This window comes from Callorhinchus milii, unplaced genomic scaffold (assembly GCF_018977255.1).
Source record: "Callorhinchus milii isolate IMCB2004 unplaced genomic scaffold, IMCB_Cmil_1.0 Scaffold11, whole genome shotgun sequence".
NCBI lineage: Eukaryota > Metazoa > Chordata > Chondrichthyes > Chimaeriformes > Callorhinchidae > Callorhinchus > Callorhinchus milii.
The window spans coordinates 14,810,285-14,833,181 of NW_024704752.1; the positions used below are offsets into that span (position 1 = coordinate 14,810,285).

The following is a 22,897-nucleotide window of genomic DNA, read 5'->3' on the forward strand; positions in this document are numbered from 1 at the left end:
TTACAGTTCAACGCTTTCAGTACAGTGTGACCGAAAGATATCGATCAGAGTCCCTCTGCTATACGTGGTTTTCATTTTCTTCTTCTTAACTAATTTTCCATTAATCTGATTCCAGAATTTATTCAGAAAATGTTATTTTATAAATAATGGTTATGAACGAGGAAACAAAATGAAGGGTATTATCTGAAAACAAAACCAGAAGTCCTGCAATCTGCAGTACTTTGTGTTTTGAAGGGTATTATCTGTTCGATTACATTTAGTCAGTACACCTTACAAAAAGTCCTGATTGGTTTTGATGTTGTGAGAAAGTGCTATATGAATTGCAAGCATTATTATTGTATATAATTTAATACGGGCAGTGAAATAAACAGATGCAAATTCGATGCTTGACTCTTGTAATCTGTACGTAAGATTGAAAACATTTGCATACACCAAATCAAAGAAAATCTTATGTTTAGGTGACATGCATTACATGGAACAAAGTCTGTACTTCATCACAACAGTCATTTCTGCACACGAGTTTGCATGACACAAAAATGTTTCCTGTTATTCAACTCCGGTGCAGAAACTCTCCTGAACAAGAATTTCCCGCAGAGCTTTTTTGAAATAGTCTTCAAACAAGTGTTGTTCTTGTACAGGAAAAGTTTTTTTTTTTGGTAGGTGTTTTACCCAGAGATGAGCAAAGAAACTATCATTTCCTGAAGCTATAACTGCAACTGCAGTTCTATTTTTCATCTCTTCAACCAGATTGCAACCTGCAGTCAAGCTGCAACCGTTTCTACACTTTCTACACTTTCTACAACGATTTTGAGACAAGGAGTTTTCAATGTAAGGTAATTCAACTAGCGTAATAATAGATTGATTTAAAGTTATTGTTTACTAAATTGTACAATAATTCACAGTGACTGATGTTATCTCGGTGCTCTGTTTTTCAGACCGACAAGGATGATTTGCAACAGTACAAACTATGCAGAACTGTTCCAATATATAATATACATTCCTACGTTCATCTTTGGACTACTATTTAATATGATAGCTTTGTGGGTAATATGCTGCAAGTTGCAGAAATGGACGGAGACTACAATTTACATGACAAACCTGGCTGTGTCAGACAGCCTATTGCTTATTTCCTTGCCTTTCAAAATGCATAGCATCAGATGTCCTCAGGCATTTGATTTGAAAACCTGTTCATTTCTGACAGCTCTGTATACCATAAACACATATGTAAGCATTTATATAGTTGCCTGCATAAGTCTAGATCGATATATTGCAATAAGTCATCCTTTCAGGGCAACAACCCTCAGGTCGACAATGAAAGCAGTAATAATATGTGGTACCATCTGGATTCTCGTTGTACTATGTTGTGGTCTCACATTTGCTTTAGAAGATTCCGTGGATAATAATGGCACACTTAACAATCCCAAATGCTTTCGAAGATCAGATGATGTGCATGAGGAAATTTACGTCTTTGTTTTTATTGAGACAATAGGATTCATTATCCCATTGACTATTGTGACTTTTTGCTCATTTCGGATTATCCGAACCCTTCAGCAAAGGAAACGTTGGAATCCCAGAACAGCCGTGACAGAAAGAACCATTCGCGTTGTTACAGCAAATCTAATAACTTTTATAATTTGCTTCACACCAGTGCACGTTGGAATGTTTGTGAAATTTATGAAGGGTACAACAAACATGAATATCAACTTACTTTTTCAATTCTGCGTGTGCATAGCCGCCACAAATTGCTGTTTCGATGGAATGTTTTATTATTTTGCTACTGCAGAGATCCGTGAATTGTATAACAATGGGAATAATATCCAAACAAGTTGGAATGTGTACAATACAGACTGAGTGACTGAACAGTCGGAGCACCTGTTTTGTAGTAATTGTAATGAATTTTCAATCGAACCATTAAGGGTGTGTCTGAAGGAGCATTTTGTGTGCACGTGTGTGAGTGAGGTGTGTGTGTGAACTATGCGTGTGTGGTGTGTGGGGGGATGAGTGTGTGTACTCTCCCGCACCAAACTCCGTGACCCCATCTCCTCCATTCTCACCCGACGCAAAAGGCGCTATACAAATGTAATCTTGTTGCTGTTGTTGTTGTTGTGTGTGAGGGGTATATTTGTAGGTGTGTGTGGAGTGTGGGTGTTTATGTGGGGGGGGTGTGAGTGGGGGGAGTATGTATCTGAGGTGTGTGAAGATTGTGGTTATGAGGTTTGCAAAGTGCAGGTGAGGTTTGTGAGTTAGGGATGTAGACCTTGTCAAAATAAATTAACAACAACAACTTACACTTATATGGGCAGGTTAGCGTCTCAGAGCGCTTAACAGTGGTGGAGCTTGACTCCAAGTCGGGTGGGAGGTGACCGCAAGCACTGTTGGAAAGGTAGGGAGGTGCCAGGGAGTGAACTTAATTGTGAGCAGGGCATTTGTGGAGTCTTTGCTCTGGGAAATAAATGTACAATAGTTAATCAGACTTTGTGTTAACTTGACTAAGATCTAATTATTATTAAAGCAGAGTTTTATCCTTACAGTTTGAAGTGTCTGAAAATGATTTTTAATACTATTCATAAATTTTTTACTAAAACCGAAAGTGTTCTACAAACGAGGAAGTAAGAAAGAGAGAAAGGAAATGTTATATGCTGCAAAACGCATGTATGTAGTGCCCACGTAGGATCACGTTTCAGAGCACTTTACAGAAAATGGAGTTGGACTCTGAGTAAGGGAAAGGAGGGAGGTGACGATAGGCAGAGCGGCAGAGTTTTGGATGAGTCTTTGCTTGTGAATAGTGGAGCCAGGAGTATGGTGTAGAAGTCTAAGTGAGATGTGGCAAGGCATGAATGCGGAAGGAAGATACAGCCCGGCACTTCGAACTCGGGGGCAAGAGTTCAATAAGCTGTCTACCTTTTATTAATGAATTAATGAATTAATAGTGAAAAGCGCTATATCAAATGGAAGGATAATAATAATAATAATAATAATAATATTATTATAATAATACCTGGCGGACAAGTATCAAGGTAAACCCCTCGATAAATTGTCCAGCATTTAGATAAATGGTAGGATGAGAAAGATTGAATAGTTTGGTAATTGAGCTGTAAGAGATTGAGCCCAGTAATGCTGGAGGTGAACAGGCCATCTATTTCCCACATGGTTTCAATATCTGATAGATTAAGGATTCATAACAATTTGAAACTGCATAAATGTGCATCTTACAGATTTCAAATTATTATGAATCCTTAAGATCAACTTCTTTCTCTCCAACAGCTTGGTTTAAGACTTGGCTTAAGCACGATAAAGGGAATGGCATGAGATGTACAAACTGAACAATCAGTATGTACATCTCTAACTCATTTCCTTTACAATACTTGTAAGCTGTTTGTTGTAGAATGGAAACTGATCTTCGAATAGATTGCAAATTAAAATAAAAAGGACACCTTCGATTTGAAAAAAAACAGACTTAAGAGCATTTCCACTTTACTTTGCCGGTTAGAATTGACAAATCTACTGAAAAGGGCATAAACAGATACAGTAAATATTGGTATCTTCATAGTCACTTTACGGCCTAAGTAAAGGAATTGGAAGGATGATTTGGGTTAAGAGCTCTGTGGCCACAAGGGTGAGGTCGGTAGATTACTGCAGTTTCCCACAAAATGTAGTTCTTCCCACAAAATGCAGGCAGATATTTTAAGGTAAAACAGCCAGAACAACCAATCTCTCTCCTCAGGCTCTGTTTCGCTTCCCCTGAAAACTGCTGCTATCACACCGCTGCTCAAAATACCCTTCCTCGATCCGTTTAATCTCGCACACTACCATCCCATCTCCAACCATCTTCCTTGCCAAAGTTCTGGAACGCATTTTTGCAGTTCAACTTCAGTCACACCTCTCCCTCCACTCCTCTCCCTCGAGCCCCTGCAGTCTGGCTTTCGCCTTGCCCACAGCACAGAGACAGAGACTTGTCAAAGTCACAAACGACATTCTCTCTATCTGTGACCAGGGCTCTGTCTTCCTCCTCGTCCTCCTGGATCTCTCTGCTGTGTTCGACACAGTCGACCACTCCATCCTCCCCCACCACCTCTCCTCCCGCACTCGCATGGTTCGAGTCCTACTTAACCAACCGCCTCCATTTCATCTTGGCAAATGGTTTCTCCTCCTGCCCCTGCCCGGTCACCTGCGAAGTACCCCAGGGCTCCATCCTTGGCCCTCTTCTTTTCCTCATCTATATGCTCCCTCTGGGCGATGTCATCCGCAGACACGCGGTAAATTTTCACATGTAAGCGGATGACACACAAAATTACTTTGCCTCCAGCACCAACTCCGGGTCCCTGAGGTTCTATCAGCTTGTCTGGCAGACATCAAGGCCTGGATGAGTGTAAACGTCCTGTAGCTGAATATGGACAAGATGGAAACAATACTCCTTGGCTCCTGTTAACGTTTTCACTCCTGCAACTCCTCAACCTCCCTGGGCTCTCCCTCAGACTCACCGAACCAGTGCGCAACCTAGGCATCCAGTTCGACCCCTAACTGTCCTTCCTCCCCCACATCCAGTCCCTGATCAGCTCCGCCTTCTTCCACCTCTGCCACATTGCCGGTCTCCGACTGTACCTGACTCCAAAACTCTCATCCATGCGTTTATCACCGCCCGCTTGGATTACTCAAAGGCACTCCTCACCGGTCTCCCCGGTTCCACCATTCAAAAAATCAGCTCATTCAAAACTCTGCTGCCCACATTCTGACCCGGACCAAACTCCGTACCCACATCTCACCAGTTCTGGCCCAGGCTCCACTGGCTCTCTATCACCGAACAGATCGACTTCAAGATCCTCACTCTTGTGTTCAAATCCCTTCACTCTCTGGCATCTCCCTCCCTTTCCGACCTCCTCACTCCCCATACCACCACCCGGCGCCTCCGCTCGACTGGCTCCGGCCTCTTGCTCGTCCCTCGCACCCTCTGCCCCACCATTGAAGGTTGTGCTTTTACACACTACGCCCCAAAACTCTGGAGCACTCTCCCTCAATTCATCCGCCTCGCGCCCTCTCTCCCCTCTTTCAGGTCCTGCCTAAAAACCTTTACTCTTCGACCGTGCTTACGGCCACCTCCCCCCTCCTCCCGGCTCGGAGTCAGGCTCCTCCACTGTTAAGTGCTCTGAGACACTACCCTCCGTGGAGGGCGCCATATAAGTGCAAATTGTTGTTGTTGTTAAGATAAAATGCCCTTAATATGTGCATTCCACTTCCTTTTGCCACTAAAAGGTAACAAATATGCTCTTGTATATATTGTACATGTAACAGCAGTGCGCAATTGTAGTTGTCATTAGTTACACCACAAGCTTGTGAAATGCCTGCCCTTGTTTATTTGCAATAGCTTGGCAACAGCAGCCAGGACTGTATATATGGTTTAGAGGGAGACCATTTGGAATATTCACTTCATAATCTCCTCACAATAGTTGGAAATATTTGACAGTATCAGCATCACGAGAATATAACTCCGATCGGAATAATCACAGTTTATTTCCGATTGTAGTTTAATGAAACATGATGAATTAGTCATCAGGATTATGCCACACAATGGACAGGAACATTTTATCTGCCTCAACCACATGTTCAAATTGAGAAATAAAGCACCGCCAGATGGCAGACTGGGTAAGAGAAACAACAAGTAATTGTGAGAACCGGCTGCTTAAACAGTGAATGCCTCTCAGAAAGTGTCGGGTGGCCAAGTGGCTGTTTATCTCTCTGTCAGAAGGTTGTGGGTGTGAATACATAATCTATAATGCTCCAGTGTACCATACAGTGCTACGGGATACAGGTGTATAATATTTTAAATGGGATTGAAAAAGTGAGCCTAGAGCAATGCTTTGGGTTGCACCAAGATAGGAGAATAGGATATAGGTTTAGAGTTGCAAAGGGTAATTTCAGAACAGATAGTTTTTAGTTTATACAGAAGGTTTTCTTTATCCCTCTCCCTCGCCCCCATCAAAATGGAAAGTGAGCAAAAAAACGTTCAAAATGAAGTTATAAGAGAAACAATGGGTAGAAAAATTGGAAGGAAAATGTGATGAGACTGGAAGGGTAAAGTTGTTTTTTAAAAAATGTTTGATTTTAAATTGTTCTTTAAACTAGATTTGAAGGGGAGAAAGAAGCAGTTCCTGTGAAATAAATAAATAAATAAATAAATCAAGAGGAATTATTGTGATAGATAAGAAAGAGCTCAGACTTGGAAGAGATGATAAAAGTTGTACAAAATATGTCAAATAGGGCAAAAAAAAACATAGTCCTTTGAATAGAGTTTAACTGTTAAACCTTCTAAGCAATTGTTTTTAACACCCCAGAGTGCAAGACTTCTCGCCCACTGTATGATAGTTGAAACCCCATCTGGAAAGCTGCTCAACTGGCAGATTTTAGTTCAATTCAATAATTTAGCCCCGTGAAAGACAGGCACTCCTTGAGAGGAGAACGCAATGAATGCTGTGGATGCAGCACTGATGACCCCTGTTGGCAATTTTTTATGGAAAAGGTAAGTCTTTTTTGCAAACTTTTCATTAAGCAGTTTGAGCAGGGAGGCCTCCAACACAGTCACGTCTGAAAACAGAGAGCACGAAATACAATGGATGAAACACACTGTACGAATGTATTAAAAGGAGCTGTTGGCTTCATCAACCGATAATGCATGCTGAATGCTTCTTCAATCGTTGAAGAACACAACACTTGCTTTAACTACACTATATTTTTCCCAAACATTTGCAAAGTTGGTTAATAACCTGGCCAACACCCCCAAAGTGACTCACGCAGTCTGTAAACCACACTTCACCATATATTTTGAGATGTGCTTGGGACACGAAAGGCGCTATACCAAGTGTATTATTATTATTATTATTATTATATATTGATTTATCCATAAAACAAGCAATAACAGCTGATCTGGTAAATATGGTCTGCAGCAATGCAAGGTATAATTTATTATTATTATTACTTGAGCTGTACAGACAAGGAAAATTCTTGGTTCAATCACTAGTTTGTGCTGTTTGTAAATCTTAGGAGGTTAGTAGTAATAATAATAATAATCCTTGCATTTGATATAGCACTTTTCACGTCTTCTAAACATTTCAAAGCGCTTCACAGAATATACTGTAAAGTGAATTGATTGTATATTTGTGGGCAAAACAATTCTAATACTAGAATTTGAGTTTCTGGGGGAAGGATATATTCAGATATTCACATTCTATTGATCAACCGGGTAAGCGCTGGTCAACAAATCAACAATACCTTGCATTGCTGCAGACCATATTTACCAGATCAGCTGTTACTGCTTGTTTTATGGATAAATCAATATGTAATAATAATAATAAATAATCCTTGCGTTTGATATAGTACCTATCCGGTCAGGAGGATACTTCAAAGCTCTTCATGTGCAGTAAATGCATATTTAGTAGGAGAACATGGCAGCCAGTGTACGCACAGCATATCCCCACAGAGACTATTTATTGTATACTCAGAGTTACATACAGATCATACATTCCAGTTAGAGAGTCTGTGAACAGTTGAGATTTAGTATTCACTACAAAGTAATTAACTCATGTTAATACCCTTTGAACTCAGTGGAGAGAGATTTAAACAGCTTGAATAATTCTGTTAAATACTTAATGCCCATGGTTCATTCAAGGTATAAGAATTGATCCCGTAAGGAATATTAATATGTGTGTTTACGATTTAATTGCCATTTAAAAAATTAATTGCTCCCATCCAAAAAAATAAATGCTCATAAACGTATCTCTTATAGCAGAAACTGTATGCTCACATATGAAAATAAGAGGCTTGTATTGTTCTCTTTGTTTTTGTTCATTTCTTTCTTGGTATACTTATATTTAATGCATGCGCCTTCATTTTAAGAACAAAACCAAAAGTAAAATTGCTCAATACATAAACTTTTATATGGCTCTCAATTAATGTTCCGAGGAAGCTCAGTTTAATTTAATTTAGATAATGAATCCTGGTTATTGTTTTTGGCAGCTGTGTTTAGTGATGTTTCCTTCATTTTTAGTTTATGGTGCAGTATTTATGAACTATTGACTGCCTGGTATACAGTTTGGACCACAACAACAACAACAACAACAACAAGATTTCATTTATAGAGCGCCTTTCAGTCGGGAGGACGTCCCAAGGCGCTGGACAGTTGGGTCAGGACCCAAACAGGGGGGAAATGGTCAGGGTGAGGGGAGGGAAGGGAGAGAGCGAGGAGGGGGGAAATGGTCAGGGGGAGGGAAGGGACGAAGTGAGGAGGGGGTAGAGAGTCAAGAGGAGAGCTGAAGGCACGGTCAAAGAGAAAGGTCTTGAGACCGGCCTTGAAGGAGGGGAGGGGAGTGAAACCCCAGTGGCCTCCAGCAGTCTTAGAACCTTGAGACGTTCTCCCGACACGAAAGACGCTATACAAATGCTGCTTGTTAGTCTTGTTGTCTCCCACAGCCCTATAGACAGTCAACACCACCATCTCTAACATTTGCAGGCACCTGGTTTGTTGGCTGTCATCCTGCAATCCCTCTCGTACCTGTTCTCACTCACAGTTTTTGCCCTTTCACTGTCAACCCCATTCTGTCCAGTCTGTTTAAGTCTGCTAATAACTGCTACTTCATGAATATTTCTTGAAACATGCAATTTTCTCGGACTGAAGGAAATCATTCTTGCTTAACATACTGTTTTGCATATTAGGAGGAAGAGATTGATATCAAATTCAAATGCTTTAGTTGATAACCTTATATGTTTCCATATATCTAATCTAGTGGTTAGATTCCACTGCAAATCACAAGTTAAGAAAGTTATGGCAGAAAATGTACGTGTTTTACCAAACTTGAAAGAGAATTTTCAGTCACACCCACTGATAAAATACTCACAAATACATTATCTCTCCTCTAACAGGAGTTTATGATTCAGTTTAAATTCTTCAGATAGGTATTGCTGTGGTAGGTGCTCCACTCAGTCAGTTTTCCTCGTATGGTTTAATATTTATATAGAATGCCTTATGCTGCCTGTATTGTTACGGTAGCCGCTGTTTTGGAGGAACCTTTGGGGAATGCAATTAATCTGAATAATTGAAATAGTGGAATTCTTTCAAATATAGACATTCCTGGGCACCCCACACATTTATAATAGCTGACACACTGACAACTGGCAATTCCAGAAATGCTGTTGTTCTTGGGACAGGGTGTGGCGGGTTGGGGGGAAACAGGATGGGACTGGACAAGAGGAGCAATGGTGAGATGTAAACAAGAGGTGTAGGAAACATACAGAAACCCATCATCATGCCTTAGAAGGTAATTATATGCCACCTAAACATGGAAATTTCCCATCTGGAATGGAACGGCGCACTTTCATCCTGGAGGAGCAAATTTAAGTCCATTTGTCTTGAGCATTAATCACAGGTTGGCAAGAGTTATTGCTCAAACCCTCTCAGTTCCTCCTTTTCAAACATCTCATTCACCTTACATAACCTGCTGGAACTAATGGAATCAATTTATCTATCACAAAACATGAAATGGAATATGTCAACTTCCTCTTGTTTGGTCATCTATTATAAACTATAATATGGGGATAATAATAGACTCCAGTAATTGCAGCCAATATCTACTGCTTGTATGCATCAAACATCTGTCAATATTATTGCACACAGGAGGGCTCCGGTATTAATATTTTGGCATTAAAACGAATGAACAAGAAAATTGCACATGAAAAAAAATGTGATCAGTTAAATGTGTTCTGTACAAGATTCATATATTGAGTTTGTCCAGCCTTAATTCTTTAATGTAGATAGCATTAGCACATTTACTGCAAGTTTTGTTTTACTTGATATAGCTGAGTAGAAGAAGGAATGTCGGAAGGAGTCAACTATGCTTCAAGTCATGTTCCTGGTACTGGTTCCGGAAGTGGTCAATTTTATAATTAAGTCCACGGTGGGTCTCACTGATATTTTTATAATAAGAAGAAGTTTGAAGTGCACAGGAAGATAGCAGAATGAGAACGAATCTTTGTACAATCGTAGATAAAGTTAGTTTCTTTATCTTACATTTAAGCATTTTAAATGGATACATCACTTTCTTTGTTTTTGCCAATGTGTGAAAATCCAACAAGTTGTTTTCAAACCGTTTCTCCCCCACTCCGTTGTCCCAGCCCGGGGTTTTAGTATAATCAGTTTAAGTTTGGGGTTAACATCTCTCATCTGAAGGGTGGCAGGTATCCCTCTTCTCAGGGTAACATCTCAAAGCACTTAACACTTAACTCGGCGGCCGTGCCTTCAGCCACTGTGCCCCGAGGCTCTGGAACTGCCTTCCTCACTCCCTTCGTCTCGCTCCCTCCCTTCCCATTTTCAGGTCTCTGCTGAAGACCTTTCTTTTCGTCCGCGCCTTTGGTCACCTTCCTCCCCCCTCCCCTGGCTCGGCCCCGGGATCCATTACTGTTAAGCGATCTGAGACGCCGTCCAGCATGGAGGGCGCTATATAAATCCAAGTTGTTGTTGTTGTTGTTAACAATGGTGTATGTTTGCTGCCAAGCCAGGGAGAAAGGGGAGGTGACCGTAGGCATGGTACAAGAGAAAAGTCTTCAGGTATGATCTGAAGATGGGCAAAGAGGGGGCAAAACCGAGGGATTGAGGCAGAGAGTTCAGAAATGTAGCATTTTACATTGGCGTGTCAGCCTGGACTATGAGCTCAGGGGTTGGGGGTGGAAAGTATAGTCTCTGAAAGGAAACTTTAAGATATTTTTTATAGGATTGGCAATTAATGGATTTGAGCTGCGATCTGGAGAGTTTGTCCAATTTCTTTTCAGCGTTATGGAATGTATAATGTTTCGCATTTTATTTGCAAAAAGGAGATTTGGCAAGGGGAGACCCGGGGCTTAGTGGAGATTCAGAATATTTATATTAAAGAGCAGAGAAGCCGTTGAAAGACTACAACATTTTCTGCATTTGTAATGAACATATATTTGTACAATTTATTTTCCCAATTAAACTGGTTTCACTTCATGCAGTTAAGCAACTAAAATTAGCAATGAAAAGTCAAGTGGTGGTTAGGTGGAGGGAGAGGAAGGAGGTTAATAATGCAAGAATACATCTTAGGGTTCTTGCAAAACTGGTAGGAAATGTGCAGCTTTTACATCCGGAGTGATTTGAAATCGTTTCCAGTGATATTGGCAATTGTACTAAGTCACTGCATGTTCTTTCTGCAGATAAGTGTGCACCATTCAAATCACCTTACAGTCTTCACCTCCCTCCAATACGTTTCAACAAAGAAGATTTGAAAAGCATCTCTTTACAGATTGGTAAGCAATTTCCCAAAATATTGGCAATTATCTAATTGTATCTTAAATTCATGAGGCATTAGATATAATACTTCTAGTGAAAGAAATAATGATGATCTGTTCACTCAATCCACTCCTGTTTGTGGGACACTACTGGGCGAAATTGGCTGTCACGTTTCATTCACAAAACAATCAGTGCACTTTACAATGTATCCTGTGAAGTGCTTTGAGACATCTCAAAGACATGATAAAGTGCTATATAAAATGCATGGATTATATTATCATGTCATCAAAGCATCTCAAAGTACATAACAGTATTTTTACTGAAAAGTGTAGCAAGTGTGTGTGTTCTTAGGTAAATGCGACAGACAATTTGATGCACATTTTCACTAATGGTGACCATCGGCGGTCGGGCTTTCAGCCTCTCTGCCCCCACACACTGGAACTCCATCCCACAGTCCCTTCCCCTCGCTTCCTCCCTTGTCTCCTTCAAGGCCGCTCTCAAGGCCCTTCTCTTCGACTGTGCCTTTGGTCTACCTCCCACTTATCTGCCTTCCCTCACCCCTACACCACCCTTCCCCCCATGCTCGGACCCCAACAACTGACTGTTCAATGCTTTGGGACGTCCTCCCGATGTGAAAGGCGCTCTATAAATGTAATTTTGTGGTGGTTGTGATTGTTATAATTCAAATCTGTAAGTCATTCCTCCTGACTGAATAAATTCGCTGTAAAAAAAAAGAAAAAAACAATACAAAAAGTTGCATTTGAACAAATAACTATCGGACTCTACTGGGTTCCAGTTTTTCCCACGATTCAGAAATTACTTTTGAGGATACTGCAATATATGGTGAATTTGATACAGCGCTTTTTACGTTTTCTAGGCATCTCAAAGCACTTCATACAATAGACTGTAAAGTGAATTGACTGTATATTTGTGGGCAAAACACGGCAGCCAATTGCGCACAGTAGTGTTCCACAAACAGTCATGGATTGAAGTGACCAATTTATTATTTTTTTTCTTGAGGGATTATTATCAGGCGTGTGGAGTAAGGAAACTTGCCCAAGGTTTCGACTTGCCATATGTCATCAGAGGGGACATATTAAAACATACGGTTTTAGAAGTATTACAATATTTGTGACAGCTGTGCTCTTCAAAGGGCATAGTTTTCAGGCAAATTGGTCACAAATCTCTTGGCTAATGTCTCAGTCCTTTCAGTATTGGTGACTGTGCTCCAATCCTCTGATTCCACTCCATGGTTCATAGAGCTCGAAAAGTATCATTCAGTGTATCCGGATGTGTTCTACTTTGTCAGGTAGACATTCAGTTCTATTTCTTAGCTTCACATATTCTACTGATCACAATCTGTGTTGGGTTTCTCAGTCAAAACAACTAGATGAGATATTTGACTAATCTTCATTTGTGAAAACTGACACAACAATACATGTTTAGACCCAACTTCTCACTAGCCTTAGTTAAGCGAGCTGAAGAGTGCTACAGATGTGACGTAATTTAGTGAAAACATTGTGTGTATGACCTGAGTGGTGTCAAGCATTTCATGGTGTCAAGTATTTATTTCATGGTGTTCATATATTCATCAAAGTCCAATGCACTTTGTAGTTTTAAAAACGCACAGGGCGATATTCCACTTGTTGCTAAAAGCAGTGACTTGGCAATGTATACGTATAACAATTTGCACTTATATAATACTCTTCTCGTGAGGCAGGGTCTCAGAGCAATTAACAGCAACAAGCTTGACTCTGAGGTTGGGGAGAGTGGGGGAGGGAAGTAACCATAGGCACAGTTAAAGAGAATAATATAAATTTCCTATTTATCAGTAATTGGATACAATATCTCATCGTGAGTCTATCACCTACTCTCCATTAGGAACTCAAGTGGAATATGCTCAGTAATTTACATCACCATTAGTATAACATTGTACAAGTAATGACTTATAATATAATATAATATAATAATAATTCTTGCATTTGATATAGCACTTTTCACGTCTTCTTCTTATTATTTTATTATTATTATTATTATTTGCTAAGCTGCTTCTCCTTCTCTTCCCCCCCATCTCCCCTCTTTTCACAGGAGGACAGAGTGGAAAGATGAACTGTACCTACGAAATCAAACAGGAAGTTCTTTTATTTCAGTTTGTGGTCTACATTCCTATATTCATCGGTGGATTAGTGTTAAATCAATGGCTTTGGTAGCATTGTGCTGGAAATTAAAAAGAGCAGAAACAGTCATTTACATGACAAACTTGGCCACGTCTGACATTCTTCTGCTTTTTTCTTTGCCCTTCAAAATATACAGCTACAAACATTCATTGCCCAATGTCCTGTGTAAAGTTTTGAAATCTGTTTACTTTGGAAATGTGTATGTGAGCACATTTATGATCACTTGCATATGTGCAGATAGATACATTGCAATACTTTACCCCTTTAAGGCACGAATGCTGAGATCGCCAAAGAAAGCAAGTATCATATGTGCTGCAGTCTGGATATTTTCAAGTTTGTTTATCCTCCTTAATGTATTTGGATCGGGGATTGAAGAACAGCCAAAAACAAATTCAACAGTTTGCTTTCAAGGCCCACGTTGGCTAGATCATATGTCTGCGTTTTTTGTTATTCATCTTATGTGTTTTATTGTCCAATTTTCTATTGTAACATTTTGCTCAGTTAAAGTTATCCACAGTCTTTGGAAAAGAAACAAATGTGCTAACAGCGTATTTACCAAAGTGAGAACGATACGAATTCTAGCTGCAAATGCTATTACATTTGCTGTTTGCTTTACACCTATACAAATTGGGATTTGTATTGAAGTCGTAATGAAGTATATGTCAGTAGATTGCACTATTCTAAAACACATCCGTTCTTTCAATGAAGTAACAATTTGCATAGCAAACATAAATTGTTGTCTCGATGGATTCATCTTTTATTTCATAACAGCTGAGATCCGCGAAAGTATTCCTGAAGGCACACAGGAAAGGGAAAATTATTGTAAAACAACACCAACAGTTACCTGTGAAAATATGATATTAGAGGAACCTCACTCTGAGACACTTTAATGGGATATCAGATTTGCACGGTGTGGATCACTGTTGATACCAGGTTTCCTGGTGTAAAGATTTATGAAGAATTTGATCAAAATTGCATTGTTATTGAAGAGAAGTTTGAGGACTCGTGAGAGCAGTATGTTGGGTTATGCATAAGAGCATTGAGTATTGTTAGCATAAGGTGTGCAAAATTAACATACTAACCAGGGGACAAAATGGGTAAGAGGTCACAGTAACATGCGATCATGTAACTGTGGAGTCAGTACAAAGAAAGAGGGAGTGAAGGAAATGTATGATTGAATATGTTAATGGGGGATTGTAACATATTCACCAACCATTGAATGGTGTAAGATAGGCTATGTAAAATACCGGATTGTAAAAGCAAGACCAATGAGTGGATATACAAATAACGGATTGTAAATGACTGACAAGAGATTGGTGGAACGTATAGAGGGGGTGGAATGAGAGTATAAAGACAGGGAGAACAAAGAACGGGGGTGGAGTAAAAAGATCAGAGCAGCACGAGTGAAGACTTGATGGAAGATCAAAATCTTGAATAACCAGACAAGACAGATTTGAACCTCTGCTGAATGTCTCGTCCCGCGGTAGCATTGCTTTGTTGTAATCCCTCCATGGTGCAATTTTATAAAACTAATAAAGTTTGACTTAACAGATTTTACCTAAACGGAATGCTGGGTGACCTTTTTGATATCTAACAAGTATATTGTGGGGTGTTAAAGTCATATATTTGGCAAACTTTGGCAGTACACAAGTGAAACAGCTCTGCTATCTAGATAGGTCACTGCATCTTGACCTTAAGAAGATATACTTGTATTGAGAATTCAGTCCCATACTGAATTACAAAAAAACAGTGCCAGATAAAGGTTGATCTGCTGCATATTTGATTGTAGACCAAGTTCAATACTATTAAGCAGAGAATACCTCTGGTAAGAGAATGTAATTTGTAAATGTAAATATACTGGCTTGAAGTTAATAATGTTAAACTTTAAATAAGTATTAATCAATGATTAAAAAAAAACCTTGCAAGGTAAGTGCCAAATCAGGTGTACATTTGTCACTGATTTGATAGGCAAAAGAAAGAGCTTATATATTTTGAACTTATTTTGTATTCTTGTTGACATTAACTCCGTAACTGATTCTGTGATAAACAGTGTTTGTTCAACTTTAATTGCAAGTCTCTCGCGTATATCATAGTCTCAATTATTACAGCTTTATTTGAACATTTTAACCTGCCTGCTTTACTAACGTTTTCTATATATCCCAGAGGAGTGATTAAATACAATACAAAATTACATTTGTAAAACGCCTTTCACGTTGGGAGGATGCCCCAAGGCGCTGAACAGTCAGGGATTAGGACCCGAGCGGGAGGGGGTAGGGATCAGGGAGGGTGGAGGGCAGAGAGGGTAGGAGGGTGGTCGAAAGCATGGTTGAAGAAGAGGGTCATGAGGCATGCCTTGAAGGAAGCAAGGGAGGGAGCAAGGTGAAGGGACTGTGGGATGGAGTTCCAGATGGAGTTCTATTCAAATGTGTAGAAGAAATGTAAGACACCAGAACTCAGAACTCTTAAATTAATTCTCTATGTAATCACAAGAATTACTTTGAATAATGCTTACAACCTAAGCGACATTTCTGGTCACGGTGGTCAAAAAGTACAGCCATCAATCCCCACCCACACAACCTCTCACCAAAAGATAAATCAAGTTAAAACCCGAGAGCATCTGCCCCGACTGTTCTGGCCACTTCGTTCGCTCAGTGAACACTGACCTGCTTCACGTCACCCGTCCTGTCCGTTCCACCGATTTTCAGCCTTTCTGCACTGTTATCTGGAACTCCATCATGGAGTCCTTGGGGCTCACTCCCTCCCTCCCCTCACTTTAGACCCATCTCAAAACATACCACTGACCCTGTTTTGGGTCATCTTTCCATTTCCCATACCCTCAGCTCCCACCCCAATTTGAGTGGCCAGCCAACATTTTCAAGTGCTTTGTGTCATCCTCCTGATATGAAAGGCGCTATAGAAATAAGAGTTGTATTGTTTCTAAACTTCTCATCCCTTCACAATACATTTTCCACAGCTGTATCCGACTCATGGCTGAAAAAGTTTCATCTTTAAAAAGTTAAAATTTTCCTAAATATGCACTTTAAGTATTGTGCACACATGAGCTCTGTCACACAAAAATGCACATTATGTGAGTCCTGTACACGTCGCATATACATTGCACATGGCATACAAGTCTCAAATGCTAATGGATCAAGTTCTGCCTGAATTCATAAATTGTCTCGATGGATTCTCAGATAGCAATAATTTGTAATGAATTTTATGAGAATGTCTCATAACACTTCACAGGGTTTACTGTAAAGTGTAGTGACTGTATTTTTTTGTAGGCGAACACAACAGCCAGTTTATGTACTGCAATGTCCCACAAACTGCTGGGAAGTAAAAGATCAATTTTATCTGGTGGATTGTTGGCCAGAACATCGGGAGAAACTCCTTTCTCTTTTCAAATAGTGCCGTGGGATTTCATAGAACACAGCACCTGAAGTGTCTAGGAATACAAGTTTAAAGTCCTATTTTGGGGGCATAAACCCACAACATTCTGATCCAGAGGTGAGAGTGCTATCAACTGAGGCTGGCTGACACTTTCTTTGACATTTAATAGTTCTTAATCGTAACCTGTGTTGCTTATGAAAGGTCTGGATGAGATGAAGACAATCTCCAATTGCAAACTGCTGCTTGATAATATGCTTCCCAATTGCACAATCAAACCAAAAGTCCATCAACTGGGCAGTCAGTTTGCATTAATCAAACACAATGATCTGTGACACTCACCCTATCACTGTACTGTAATGTTAGATAGCATGTAACGTTAGATTGAATTTGGTTTGATCACCAGCAGCATTATACCTGCAAATTGTTCTACAATCTACTTGATACATTTAATCTAGAAGAAGCTGTTTACTTGACTGGTAAGTATTTAAAAATTACTTTTATCTTAAAAGTACTGTGTATTTTGTGCCACGTTTGCCTAGAAAACAGAGTCATTTACACTTTACTGTGTATCCTGTGAAATGCTTTGAGACGTCTCTGCCACTTGATATAGATGTGATATAGACACTATACCAAATGCAAAAATTATTATTTGTATTTTTATTATTATTTCTTCTGTATGTAGCTTTCACAAACTTAGCGATTGGGAAAGACGAATACAGGAAATGAGTCTAAAGCTTGTACAAACAGGAACCTTCTGAACAGTTTAAAATAGTGTGATTACATTAAATTGATGGATGACAGTGAAAAGCAACAGTAAAACCATGACTACTGCAGTATTTATAATATTTTGTGTCCACACTGTTCATCTGGTTCTCCTACAACACGTATAAAAAATGGAATTATGCTACAGGTATAATTTCACAAATTCTGGGCAACACAAACCTCCTGCCCCCACCACCAGTTGAGTTTAGAGTGAACACATTTATGATGTTTGGACTATAGTCACATTAGCAGTGCAGTTAAATCGAGAACAAACATGATAATAGGTGTATAATCCTTGTACTTTGTAAATATTTAGTATCCTGAATTTAGCGTCCAGGAAGGCTTCACAGTGGTGGAGTATGACAGTAGGCCGGCGGGGGTGGGGGGGGAGTAAGAGGAAGGGGGCTGGTGACTGTAAACCCGATCAAAAAGGACAAAGTGTTACTTAAAATTGGAGGATAGACATAAATTTTACAAATATGTAAAATCCGAACGAAGATCTGGAAAATGCAGCACAGGAAGTTAATGTGGTACAATAGGAAAAGTGAGTCATGTTTTTTTTAAAGAAAGTAGAACTGAAGCTTCTCCTTGCCTGAAATACACCTGCGTCAATTTCTGATTGGAGGAGTTTCCACTGACACAATATCATTATTCTTTTACAGCAGAACAGAGTTGCACAGAATGAATTGTTCGTCTGAGATTAATGCAAATGTTGGGTTTTTCAGTTCATCTTCTCCATCCCTATCTTCATCATTGGAATAGTGCTTAATGCCCTCGCCTTGTGGGCATTCTGCTGGAAATTGAGGAAATGGACTGAAACTATCGTTTACATGGCAAATTTAGCTGTTTCGGACTTGGTACTGCTTTTTTCTTTGCCTTTCAAAATAGTCAGCTACAGGCACAGATGGTTCAACGAGTCTCTATGTTCGTTTGTCGAGTCCTTGTACTTTGTGAATATGTACGTGAGCATATTTATCATTACTTGTATAAGTATAGATCGATACATTGCAATAAGACACCCTTTCAGTGCAAATGTATTGAGATCGCCAATGAAAGCAGGAATGTTATCAGCTGCAGTCTGGATTATCGTTTGTTTGTGGAGCATCCCTGTCTATGTTAAATATCATGCTCAGCCAAGCAATGAAACAAGCTCAAATTGCTTCCGACAAGTGTCGTTTGACACAGATATTTCTATCACGATATCTCTGGAAATAGTGGGGTTCATTATCCCACTGATCACTATGACTTTTTGCTCAGTTCAAATCATCCAAACTCTTAAACAGAGCAACTTAAATGCCAGAGAATTTGACACAACAAGAACAATACGAATCATCACCGCAAACGTCACTACCTTTATCATTTGCTTTACACCCGTACACATTGGATATTTTCTTCAGTGGATTCCAGCCATTAGGGAAGACTGCAATAATTGCAACAACTTACGATTGTTCATGGACATAGCGCCATGTATAGCCAATATAAATTGCTGCCTCGACGCATTTGGATATTATTTTGTTTCTGCTGAAGTTCGTCAACTTTGTAAGTTTAAAATAACACAGCGAAGAGACTCTGAGAGTAACAAGTAACCATGTTACAAATATTGTGGTGATGGGACCATTCTAATGACTGGGGAGTGGTGAGCAGAAGAAAATGAAGGGAAGTCACCATAGCACTTAAGATAGTCATCTAAAACATGTTTAAATAAATGAAAATGTAAAGTGAGGTCTGAACTTTTCTAAGATGTAAACTGATAAACTGATTGTTGTACTTAGTTATGTCTCTACTGAAATTAATTCTTCTTCCTATCTATGTAATTGATATGTTCTGTGAGCTGCCAAACTGATTATTCCTTGTTTAATGTCCCCGAGACAGTTAATTGTGCATTTCCACAAATACATATTTTTTAATTTTGTTCATACCTAATCCATTTGTGAAGTTCGAATTTATTGATTCTAAATTCATTTACAAGAAAACAATTATATAGAGTAAAAGGCTTTAGGAAAAAGCTTTTCATTCAGCTTCTGCCATCATGTTTTTTCTGCATTTTGATGGCTGATTATAAACATAGAATTTGATATATGTAAAGAATCATCTCCAAAATGCATTTTTTGAGAATTAAAGAAAACTACTTTTCTATCCACCAGGTAAAATTGTTTTGCAAATACACACAACTGTAATTAAGGTTAAAGCTGAACAAAGACTAAACAACCTTTGGTGGTGGATTGGACATGTATTGCAGAGTAAATAGTTACTGAAAATGCTTGAACAATGTACTTCCTGATAGTCTGAATTGATAACGTTTAGTATGTAACTCTATTTGTCATGCAAGCTACATCCGAGTACAGTACAGGAAATTCTGATTCAGTGGACTGTAATGCAAATATATTCGTAAATCAATTAAATGGAACAATCGCAAAAGCACAAAAAGCAATTACAAATGCTTTTCAACAGACAACCTTTAGATTATAACCTTTCTCTAAAGATCTACAGATAAAAGTATAAATTGTGGGTAAACTATATTTTCAGTATTTGATTCCAATGTTTTAAAACAAGATCCCTTCACCCAACACAAAAAGTATTTAATCTAAAATTTCTGGGATCATTGATGTTAAAAATAATCATTCTTACTTTTGATACAGGACCTTTCACATTTAAGAGGTCATCTCAAAGTGCTTCACGTAAAGGGAAGTGACTGTATTTTGTGGATGAATGAGGCAGACAGTTTGTTCACAGCAATGTCCAACAGACAGCCATGAAGTGAATGACCAATTTCATTTGGGGATTGTTGGCCAGGACACTGGGAAAAATTCTCTTCTCTTTTCATATAGTGCCGGATTTTCAATATTTTAAATTGGCTCGTACCTTGATATTATCATCAAATAAGAATATCAAGGCATGAATGCTTATGATGACCCATAAACTTCAATCTGGTTGGCATTTTTCATTTAAAATGAGATGACAGAATTACATTCACCATTTGATTCAACTAATCCACAATGGTGCTTATGCTCCACATGAGCCTGACCTTTTGTTACTCCCTCCTCTTAAATACATTAATACTTCCTGCTTTAAGCACAGCTTTCGGTACTGAGCCTACATTCTCAACACCCTTTGTGTAAAGAAGTTCCTCCTAAACTTTCTTTTAGATTAGCTAGGGACTATTTTGTACTTCTGCCCCTTGTTTTGGCCTCACCAACAAGTGGAAATAGCCAATTTATCAAATCTGTTCATAATTTTAAACATATCAAGTCCCCTCTCAATCATCTCATCTCCACAGAAAACCCCCCACAACTCTACAGGGATGACATACTATAACTACCTCATTTACATCATAAAAATTAAACACTTCAACTGCATGGGTTGAAGATACTGCAGAGGGTACATAGTGAATAACAATGAGTCTCAGTGGGAAACTAATTTATGACCTCCGTCATCATTTGTCAGTGTTGAAACTGGCAGTACGTTCCCAATGACACCAAACAAAAACTGAAAAGATCACTTCCCCAAACGTTATTTAGTTACATTTTTTCATATGGATCGGAGTTCGGTTTGTGCAACTCTGCTGGTTTTGTAATTTTTGTCTCTTCCTGTAAAGCAGACCATTTCATCACAAGGAGTTTACTGGTTAGTAACCAAGTTATCCTAAGTATTAGTTAAACTGGCTTAGAGCCTGCAGTGCAATTTAAGTTGTACTTCCTGCAAACTCCCTCTATTATTAATATGAAATGTTTTCACAAGTTGCTGCCAGCTCAAAGTGCAACTGTTTAGAGGTTTATGCCAGCAATTCACTAAATTTATGGAGAGATATGACATATTACAAACAGATGGTGAGCGTAAGCAGCATTTACAACTGATCTTTGATCCAACCCAGTTTGCTTTAAATTTAATTGTCCTTGATATAGCGACTTGTACTGTCAAAACCGTGAATTCTTATGGTAGGAATAAAGCCTGCGTGATCACAAAACAGTCCTCAAAACAGCAAAGTGCAATTCATCTTATTTTGGGGTAAATATGAAGGAATGACCAACTCTCCATTTGACAAAATTGCCACAAAATTCTATTCTCTCACCCAACAATGAAGGCGTATTCATTCTGCAAACAGATTAGTCAAGTTAACTTCCTCCTGATTCTCAGGAAAGAAAATAATAGTTGCGCTTCATCTTCAATTGCTAATGAGCTTTATCCCAACAACTGTGTCTAAAATGTTCCAGTTACACTCATTTCTCAAGCTACAAGGCGTGATAAACAACTCATACAATTTTAATCACAATCTTTATTGCTCACTTGAATTTTATAAACATTGTTGTTAATTAGGATTCATGTATGAGAATAATTGTAATATAATTATACGAACGGAATGGAGATTTCACATTCAGGGAATCTCTGCAGATAGAATAATTGATGCCGGTTACTGTTTTTTTCTAGATTATTCATTAACCTACAGCCAGCTTTTATCAGTGCTGCTACAGAGTGTACGTGTGACACAATACCACAACAATGAATTTCCTCACCATGGAAAATATTACGGGCATGAATTAAATTTGATACAGCAACACCACCGAAGCACTTCATACGAAAAGCATTTTTAAATACTAATCTCAGAGTTTGAAATTCCTTCTCAGATAAGTGTGTGTGTGAGAGAGAGAAAAACAAGCATAAAACAAATATGTCTTTTATGTTCTATCTTTTGGATTGAAATCTTCTGTGGCGGTAGAGGAGGGCGAAACATTTTCTCTCTATGAAGAGGGAAAGTGTATGTTAATGAATTCCTATTCTTTATGAAGTTATTACTTAGATTTCTTTTTGAAATCATTAAAATAATATATCATGCGGAACTTAATTGGAAGGGATTTCACTGTCAGAACAACCATACAGATCTAAATCCATGCAGTTTCAAACATGGTCACTCATTTGCATGAGAGCTCTTCAGTGAAGTGCTGAGAATGAATCAATAAAATAATAATTACATGTCCAATTTGATTTAAAGAGACAAACTTAATTCTAATGCAATAAAATCAAAATGAATTTAAATGCAATGCAATAGTAAAATCCAATGAAATAAAATCAAATTCTAGATTCAATATTTCAGTGCCTACTTTAGTCCTCAGCTTCCGTCATATCAAATGATTCAAGGTGAATCGTAAGGCAATCCTCAACTTCAGTAATGACTGATAAATAATGCGATAGAATGTCATGTTCAAAGAAATGTTTCTGCACACAATGGGAAACGAATTCAAGATGTGGGTATACACATAAAAATAAAACCACCAATGCCTATTTT

General features: G+C 38.8%; 3 protein-coding genes across 3 annotated transcripts; all 3 read left to right on the forward strand.

Annotated features, from left to right (window-relative positions):
• The first annotated feature begins 661 nt into the window (after window positions 1–661).
• On the forward strand, window positions 662–1,957 carry LOC103174943 (G-protein coupled receptor 35). The gene is made up of 2 exons (XM_007887615.2): window positions 662–833; window positions 936–1,957. Exon 2 carries the CDS (start codon window positions 946–948, stop codon window positions 1,849–1,851), a length of 906 nt encoding a protein of 301 aa, XP_007885806.1. The 5' UTR covers window positions 662–833; window positions 936–945; the 3' UTR covers window positions 1,852–1,957.
• Window positions 1,958–13,416: 11,459 nt separating this feature from the next.
• Window positions 13,417–14,531, forward strand: LOC103174949 (lysophosphatidic acid receptor 6-like). The gene has a single exon (XM_007887628.2). The coding sequence runs from the start codon at window positions 13,485–13,487 to the stop codon at window positions 14,352–14,354; it is 870 nt and encodes a 289-aa protein (XP_007885819.2). The 5' UTR covers window positions 13,417–13,484; the 3' UTR covers window positions 14,355–14,531.
• A 3,801-nt stretch (window positions 14,532–18,332) lies between these two features.
• Window positions 18,333–19,339, forward strand: LOC103174956 (G-protein coupled receptor 55-like; the record flags this gene model as incomplete). The annotated part of the gene is made up of 1 exon (XM_007887641.2): window positions 18,333–19,339. A coding segment is annotated over one exon (870 nt), but the record flags the coding sequence as incomplete, so codon positions are not given.
• Between the last annotated feature and the right edge of the window lie 3,558 nt (window positions 19,340–22,897).

Excerpts from the sequence above, each read along its gene's own strand:
- LOC103174943 (XM_007887615.2), top strand. The coding sequence starts at position 946 with ATGATTTGCAACAGTACAAACTATGCAGAACTGTTCCAATATATAATA.
- LOC103174949 (XM_007887628.2), top strand. The coding sequence starts at position 13,485 with ATGGCTTTGGTAGCATTGTGCTGGAAATTAAAAAGAGCAGAAACAGTC.